The sequence below is a fragment of the Nicotiana tabacum genome, chromosome 15 (genome assembly GCF_000715075.1).
Source record: "Nicotiana tabacum cultivar K326 chromosome 15, ASM71507v2, whole genome shotgun sequence".
Taxonomy (NCBI): Eukaryota; Viridiplantae; Streptophyta; class Magnoliopsida; order Solanales; family Solanaceae; genus Nicotiana; species Nicotiana tabacum.
In genome coordinates, this window is record NC_134094.1 from 14279395 (window position 1) to 14288341 (window position 8947).

The following is an 8947-nucleotide window of genomic DNA, read 5'->3' on the forward strand; positions in this document are numbered from 1 at the left end:
CATGATTTCTTAATGTCCTATAATGTTCAAGATTTTTCTTCCTTTCCCAATACTAGGGGTGGCTAGTGGGCCGGTTAGGACCGGGACTGGCCCAGGATCGCAAGCCCACATGTGCGGTGGGCCTAAACGGTCCTAACCGGATAGGACCGGGACCGTGGGGTGGTGGGCCGGGTAGTGGGCCGGTCTCATAGGGGAGGCCCGTGAGACCGGGACCGTTTAGGACCGGGACCGGCTCAGAAGTGGGCCGGTTCAAGCGGTCCTAAACGGTCCTAAACGGGCCCAACGGATAATTTAAAAAAAAAATAATTTGACCGTTTGGCCATTTAAAAACTAGTCGTTTGGTCTGCCAAAATAGTCGTTGGCTATTTGCAAAATAGCCATTTAACCCCCCAAATTTTGTTTTAACCCCAAACTTTTTATAATTATACTTTTTCCCTATTTTCAACTATAAATACCCCCTCATTCTTTTATTTTTCTCACAAAATCATCAATCTCTCTCAATCTCTCTCTAATATTCTTCTATAATTGCTTACTTAATTGTTACAATTTGTGCAAAATTGTGAAGTTGGTGAATTGAAGTCTTCAACGATAATTATTTTTCCACAAGTTGTTTGTCAATTCGGTAAACTCGTTCCAACTCTTAAGTTTTAATATTATAGTTTTGTTTGTTTTATTTACTTTGCTTGATTAATTAAGATGGCTTATTCCCTAAAAACAATATTTAGAAAAATAAGGAAAAATTCAAGAATAGTGAATCTAGTGGCCAATCTGTTCCTCCTCCACTTTCCCCGGCTCCCCGGCCAAAACCTGTTACCCGTCCTACACCTGCTATCTTGATAGCGATAATAGTTTATTACAATTTACCGAGAGTCAATTTTGCCATAATATTGCACCCGGTGAACAATTAAACCATGAATATATGAATGCTCTTTATGGTAATCCAACTATTAATGAAAATGATGATGAAGAAATAGATTTTGATGAAATGCAACCGGATGACGATACACCCACTAGTCCTGCTCCTGAAGTTAACCCAACTAATAATAATCCAAATGATCCCCCGTCTGACCCTCCTGTTACTGCCCCTACTCTTACTATATACATAGTATATAAGTCATATTCGATAGTATACATCTTACGATATACTATATATACATCTTAATATAGTAAGATGTATATTTAGTATATATATATATATATATATCTTAAGATGTATATATAGTATATAAATCGAATATTAATGTATAAATCTTAAGATGTATATATAGTAAATCGAATATAGCTTATATATCTTAAGATGTATATATAGTATAGTATAGTATATATATTATAACGCATTGCTTTGAATATCTCTTTACAATATTTTTGTCTTTAAATTTGAATTAAAAAATTTAGGTGACAATTCTATAATATAATTTACTAGGAATTGCCTTAGATATTTTTATTACCATTTTTTTTCTCTAACTTGTATAAAAATAATTTTAAAATAGAAATTTTCTGTTGGGCCCACTTAGGCCCGCTTAGGACCATTTGGGCCTGCTTAGGCCCGGGACCGGCCCACTTAACACGGGACCGCTAGTTCGTGGTCTCGGTCCCAGACCGGTTCCAACGAGAAGCCCGCGAAACCCGGGACCGCTTAGGACCGACCCACTTAGGACCAGGCCCACGAAGTCCATTTAGGACCGGGCCCGACCCACATGCCACCCCTGCCCAATACAGAATCCTATATCTTCCTTTGCATTTCTAGTTTCGATATGTAATTGAAGGTAGTAGTACTTTTATTGACTTGATGGCACAACTTGCAAGTACACAAAACATGAAACAATGGGCAATTGGACCTATTCTTCCTATTAAACTACTACCATACAATAAGAAAAATGAGTACTGTTTGGAATGGCTAAACAAACAACCTCCAAAATCAGTTCTTTATGTATCTTTTGGGACAACTACTTCATTTTCTGATGAACAAATCAAGGAGCTCGCAATGGGATTAGAGCTAAGCAAACAGAACTTTATATGGGTGTTGAGATATACAGATGAAGTTGATAATACTGGCAAATTTAAAAAACTTAAGTTGCCAGAAGGGTTTGAGGAAAGAGCGAAAGGGGTGGGCTTAGTGGTTCTAGAATGGGCACCCCAACCTGAAATCTTGGCTCATCCGTCCACTGGCGGGTTTTTGAGTCATTGTGGTTGGAATTAGTGCATAGAGAGCATTACTTTGGGAGTCCCAATAGCTGCTTGGCCTATGCACTATGACCAACAGAAAAACAGTTTCTTGGTGACAGAAAAATTGAAAATAGGCCTGGCTGTTAGGGAGTGGGAGAAACGATGTGCTTGTCACTGAATGTTGTGAGGAAGTTAATGACATCAGAAGAAGGTGATGTGATTAGGAAAGGAGAAGCTGTAAGACAATCGACACAGAAAGGAGGTGCTTTTCGAATGGAGTTGGAGTCTTTTGTTGCGCATATCACAAGATAGATACTCTTTAGACTTGTGATTGCATCCTTATTTTATTTTGTCTCTAATATATATATATATATATATATATATATATATATATATATTAAAGTGAAGATCCTTAAAATGACAACTTGAACTCAACTATTCGAGTTCAAGTTTATATGATGGTGGTCTACCGGCAAGTTTGCGCACACCTTAACCATTCCAGCAATACCTGCTACCTCTCACTAGCACATGTACCAACTTTACTCACTTAAGTTTTCTGTTTCTTTGGGATTTGAACTCTAGTCTCCCATAGTTTTCATCCACTTCATGGACCGTTAGGCTACACCCGACCAATGACATTAAGTAATCGCCTTTCTAGATTGTTCAACGGTACCCACTCTAAAGGCAGTGAAAATAATGTGATAAAGAAGTTTAAACATGACTGACGATCAGAAAAAGAGAAACATCTTAACTTATCCAACTCTGATCCACTTACAAGAAAGAATCATATTGCTGGCAGAGAAAACTGTTTAAGTCTCATCCAAGAATTTGCAAAGCTCATTTCATTCAAGATTGTTGATTTGATCTTTATGATGCAAAGAAATATGACTTATGGACTAGTAATTGATTAGTGATTAGCTGTAATCTTAGTGTTCTTTGACCTATTTTTCAACATCAGTACTGTAACATGTCGCGAACAACTTGCTTCACAAAATTTCCTAACTAAGCAGACAACAAAAGACTAGCTGAAAGCTCAATATATTCAGAAAAGCATGCCAATATTCAGTAGATACAATCATTTACAGGTTACTCTCGAATAAGAAGAGAATGGATATCCTTTAAATGCATTTTGGATAAAGGGAGTAGAGTAAAAGAGAGCAGAAATAAAGTTGACATTTTTTGCAACTTTTCATATATAAAAGAGAAACCATATCATCGTCTGTTTCTAATGCAATCGCCTAAAAAAAGGCCTAGGATCAGGGCAAACACAAGATTACAAGATTAAAAAGCTACCTTGTGAAACATCTCTTTTATCTATGCGCGCGCTCCATATATATTCTGGATTCCATGCAGCTGCTGCTATGTCCTGTTAGTAGAGGAGTCGTATGCTATAAAGCTACGACATATGAGAATCAATGAAGTAATGCTCCAGTATCGTGATGAATGTCGGGAAGATCAGAACTAATGGAGAACTTCAACCATCTCTTCTTCTCAATGCGCTTAAGACACGGTTGCATCACCAACCCGATTGCAACAGCAGCAAGGCTTATAATCATGACTTTAACTGAAGAAAATGCCAAAACGACACCAATGAGTATGGTCGGAGGAATACACAGTAGGATGGCTCCGACTGTTCCCCCAGGTATCTTGAATGGACGCGATGCATTTGGGAACTTTATCCTTAATCGTACGAATGCTATGAATTCCAAGATCATTCCAAAGCAATATAAGAAATTTTCTGCAGCTACAATCTCTTGAAAGCTCATCCATGAAAGTAAAATCACACCAAAAGCTGAGAAGAGGATACCGACTAGAGGTGTTCCATAACGTGATCTCTTCGCAAAGAACTCGGGTAGCATCCCTCTCTCGGCCATACCAAGTAGCTGAAATGAGTCGCTGCTCATCTCGGCCACAAACGTCCCCATATTTGACAATGCAGCAGCCCCTTGAATCCACCATCTTAGCCAGACCCCACCAAGTATTTTCGCAATATCTGAGAAATAACCATCCGTCCACAAGTCACGCTCGAGTGGAACAGCTCCGGTACCAACTAATAGGGGGAAAAAGTATGATAAAACGACTAGAATCACAGCATAAAAAAGAGCCTTAGGCAGAGTTTTCTTCGGGTTATGCACTTCTCCTACGAGAGTACTAATCGAATCCCAATAATTTAGATTCCAAAAGAGAGTGTTTAAATACAAGTTCCAATCGACGTTATGCACATCCGCCACCAACCACCTCGTTGGCCTTAGTTTTGGAATAGAAATGAGCCCCATTACGACAAAAGGAAGGATCGACAATATCCCGAGCATAACAGCAACCCATCCAACAATAGTTAAACCCCTATAATTCATATAAGTTAAAACCAAAGTAATGCCTAATACCGCGATAACTCTAGGAAGTCCGCCACCTAATGCAGGAATTCCTGACTTAAGATAATCAAGAAACAAAACCGGGTAAAGGGCATTATCAATGACTCCACTTAACCATTTCACCCAACCTTGTTGAAATCCCCAAAATGGACCCAAAGCAGATGAAACCCAAACAACATAGCCACTATTTTCGGGGAACATGGTGCCTAATTCAGCTGTGATCAGTGCCTCAGGGATACTCCATATGATCGGGAAAACCAAGAACCCGACGAGTGCAAGAAGTGGACCGGCTGCTTGTACAGTATCCTCAACACCAAATGGACCACCTGATACTTCATAGAAAATGAGAAAAACTAGAGGCAAGAGTGAAAGTTTCCTAGGATCATTTGCCCTTGGAGATACAACTTCATTAATCCCTATGTACTCAGCATCATTGTAATTCCCCATTGGAATTGTGGCTTCTCCCCTTACTTTCTGCATTTAGCATCAAATTGTAACATTATAAGAAACAAATCCTATCTCTTTGCAACTAAATTAACCCAAAAAATTGATGGTGTTCAAAGTAAGAGAATCAAAAAGCATCTAACTTTGTCTCAATTCAGAGATCATGTCACCACCTTTAGGAAATAAAACTTGAAGCTACATAAAAAAAATGTGCAAACCACATTTTTGTAGTAATAAATATTTCTAAAATATCTCAATTTTCTTAGAAAATAGTCTGACTCTCTGAAAAGGAGGAGAGCCTTGGCATAACTGGTAAAGTTGATGCCATGTGACCACCAGGAAGTCACGGGTTTGAGCTGTGGAAACAGCCTTTTGCAGAAATGCAGGGTAAGGCATAGAGCCTTGTGGTCCGACCCATCTTCGGACCTCGCGCATAGCGGGAGGTTAGTGCCTCTGACTCTCTGAATAGTAATAGTTTCATATAACAACAAAGGAACATTACTGTGCTAATCAGCACACTAAAAGAATCATTTAGCTAATCAACTAAAGGAACAATCTTTACCATATTTTGTCTCAACTCAGAGATCAATATCATGTCACAACTTTTTGAAAATAAATGTTACTTGAAGCTACATAAAAAATCTTTACCACATTTTGTTTCAATCATATCATTTCATACATGCAAAGGATTATTTTCTACTCAAAATTATGTATACATGTGAAAATAATTTTTTTTTTTAAATGTAGGATAATACCTATTATGAATCCATGAACTTTAATTCTTGAATCTGTTCTTCTGCTGGGAATGAAGGTTTTAAGGAGATTGAGAAGTTGCAGAAGTTGAGAGCAGAGATAGAGATGAAAATAATCAAAGGCATTTTGTTCTCCAACAGAAAGCCCTGTGGCAAAAACAGTCTGTTTTTCTGCTTAGTGCATACACAGTCACCCACTACCAAAATGTCTTTTCTTGTTCACTTTTTGCGCCCTTTAAAGATGAGTATATTTTTAAAAGAAAATATTCTCAATCAAATTTGTATAAATTTTGCACACTTATAAATGATAAAGTAGAGACGGAAGAGCGATTACTGGAAGATCTAGGTAGAGAAAAAAGTTGTGAAAATAGAATGGGACAGTCAGCTTTCGAATCGGTAATCGAAAAATAATCAGTATTTGTAAAGTTATTGATAAATAGTCACTATTTTAGGCGGAGATAAAATCTGGACAAAAATATTCTAGCTGCAACACAGAGAGTTTAAGCATAATATGCTCGAGTATGGAGTTCATGCGTTTAAGTTTCCAACATATTATGTTTGAATTTCAACACATTATGAAATTCCGACACATTATGCTGGAATCTCATATGTAAAAATTTTGAAAACATATTGTGCTGAAATTTTTCTGCATTTTAAGGATATTTTTGTTCAAATTTTATCTTTATACGAAAAATTGGCTAAATTTCGATTACTTTTAAAATTTTGACTATTTTTTAATTACCGATCGTAAATCAGGCTATTTCTCTCCTTTTTTTTCCCCCAAAAAATAGACATAAAATGATTCTAAAAATTTTGGAAAAATTACGTTTTTAGTCTTGATATATGGAGAAATTCTAATTTTGATCCTATTATATCTAGTTAAGCACATTTCTTACAATAAATTGAAAATATGCACTTTTGATTGTTATACTTGGGAAAATTATTACTATCCCCACTCCAATTTTTAAGAAGTTACATTTTATATTGCACTAATTCAAAAGCTAGATAAAACATTGAAACTATAGTTTTCGATAACACTCATTACTAATGCTACTTATACTGGTTGTCATTATTGTTTTAAAAGGTAAACTATGTCAAGAATGCATGCGGCAATATATGTCCAATAATTTGTTATAATATTTTATGTCTCTGTATGTGTTTTTTTTTTCTTTTTCATTATTTCGTCAAAAGTAGTCTGTCTTTAGATTTTGTACTCATTGAGGCGTGCTGAAAATACAACTCTTTCCTTTTCCAACCAACATGTAAACCCCACCACACACCCCAACAACACACAACACAAACAAGAAGAAAAACATATCTCATGTTTTAATACTTTCGTGCCCCGTTTGTCCATAAAAAAAAAATTTCTTTTTCCATTTTTTTTTTAAAAAATATGTTTGTCTATGAAATTTTGTAAGTTTTTAATTTTTTTTTTCGAATGAGTTTTTCAAAAGACCATTTTTTCAAAAAATTCAAAAAAAAAATTTTCCCCCGGGGAAAACTACAATATTTTTTCAAGTAAAATGCATGTCAAGACATAATTTCAAATTTCAAATACTATTTTTTAATTTAACTCCAAATATTACTTTTTAAAAAAAAATTATAATTTTTATGCCCAAACGCCTAATAAGTATGTTTAGCATATTGTAGTAGGTTATATATTTTACTTTCAATATTACTAACTTCTATTTATTATGAACATTTATCTATAATTATTTTTTAAGTAAATTAATAATGTAAAAATATATTTATATTATTGTCAGTATAGAAGTTAGACTCGTACAATTAAATAAGAAGAATTCTTATGAGGAAATAAAGAAACTTATCGGACAGTTCTCACTGTTTTATTATATCAACACGTCTTGAGTTTACTTTAAAAAATGCACCTAGATTATAACCAAGATGTACGTAAGAAGCATTTTTTGGAAATGTAAAAAGGCAAATGCAATTTAAACAAGTTTAACTTGTACCTAATTTTATTTTGATTATGTAAAAAGGCAAAAAGTAAATTCCATACGACAAAATAAGAGAATCAAAAATATTTCAAGAAAGGTTTTAAATTCCTAGACATTCTTAATTTAGGTAGCTTGTATTCTTATCCTGGTGCTTATGGTATACAATCATTTCTCTTAAATACTAAATTAATTTAAAAAAACAATCTAAGGCTGCCTTTAACAGCTGGAGTTCACGGAAACTGTTGTAAAAAGCATCACTTTAGCTTGGAAATACATGCTAATGAAAAATTCACATGAATAAAGATGAACATTTTATATACTGACAAGATCTAAGAGTAACCCGGTTCATTAAACTCCCGCTATGTGCAGGGTTGGAAAAGGGCAGGGGCACAAGGATCTATTATACGCGGACTTATTATGTATTTCTGCAAGAGGCTGTTTCCACGGCATGAACCCGTGACCTCCCGATCACATGACAGCAATTTTATCAATTACACCAAGGCTCTCTTCCAATATATACGGACAAAATAATCAACTTAAAAGATAACTAAATACAATCGTTCATAAAAAGTGAAATTAGTAACTTTGCTACAAGTGGTGGGACCAAAATTTTTCACTAAAGAATGTCAAAATATAAAAAATTAAATATCAAAAAGTCAAAGGGATTCAACGTATATAATAAATATACGTAAAACAAATGAAATTATCTAACAATACAATGTGATTTTCCGACAAATTGACACCCCTTGATTGAATGTGACATGTTAAATACACGGATAATAGATAAATTACCTGATCATCACCATTCTGAGAATTCTGTAAAGCTTTATTATCAGTAGCAGCAGAAGCTGATAAAGTTTCAGTTTGTGCTGTTTCACCATTAGCAGAAGCTGGGGAAGAGGGAGCAGAAATTTTCTTTTCAGTTATTGAAACTTCAACTTTCTGTTGAGCATTGGGAACTTCAATGGAGGATTTAGTTTTACTGTTTTGAACAGTTTCTGAACTTGTTGGCACCATTTGTAAACAATAAAAAAAAGCTACACGGATGATAAAATAAATCAAGAAAATGAGGAAGTTTATATGAATTCTTAGTTGAGAGTGAAATAAAACAGAAAGAAAGAAGAGGATATTATATTTGTGATATTTTCATGGTTACTGCTAAAAGATTAAGCTATAAGAAGGAATTTGGAGAGGGTTGTTGGGATGAGAAAGTGACAAAATATATTGAGTGAGTGAGGGTTGATTTAAGAGTTTGATG

General features: G+C 35.1%; 1 protein-coding gene and 1 pseudogene across 2 annotated transcripts; one reads left to right on the forward strand and one right to left on the reverse strand.

Annotated features, from left to right (window-relative positions):
- Positions 1–1762: 1762 nt before the first annotated feature.
- LOC107759941 (zeatin O-xylosyltransferase-like) lies at positions 1763–2478 on the forward strand (annotated as a pseudogene).
- A 710-nt stretch (positions 2479–3188) lies between these two features.
- LOC107759950 (putative polyamine transporter At1g31830) lies at positions 3189–8947 on the reverse strand. Of its 2 annotated transcripts, none has more exons than XM_016577970.2 (2): positions 8482–8947; positions 3189–5012 (listed from the first exon to the last, which is right to left on the reverse strand). In XM_016577970.2, exons 1-2 carry the CDS (start codon positions 8704–8706, stop codon positions 3579–3581), a joined length of 1659 nt encoding a protein of 552 aa, XP_016433456.1. In that variant the 5' UTR covers positions 8707–8947; the 3' UTR covers positions 3189–3578. The 2 variants fall into 2 exon arrangements, with proteins under 2 accessions (XP_016433456.1, XP_016433463.1); XM_016577977.2 differs by lacking the exon at positions 8482–8947 and adding an exon at positions 5738–5956.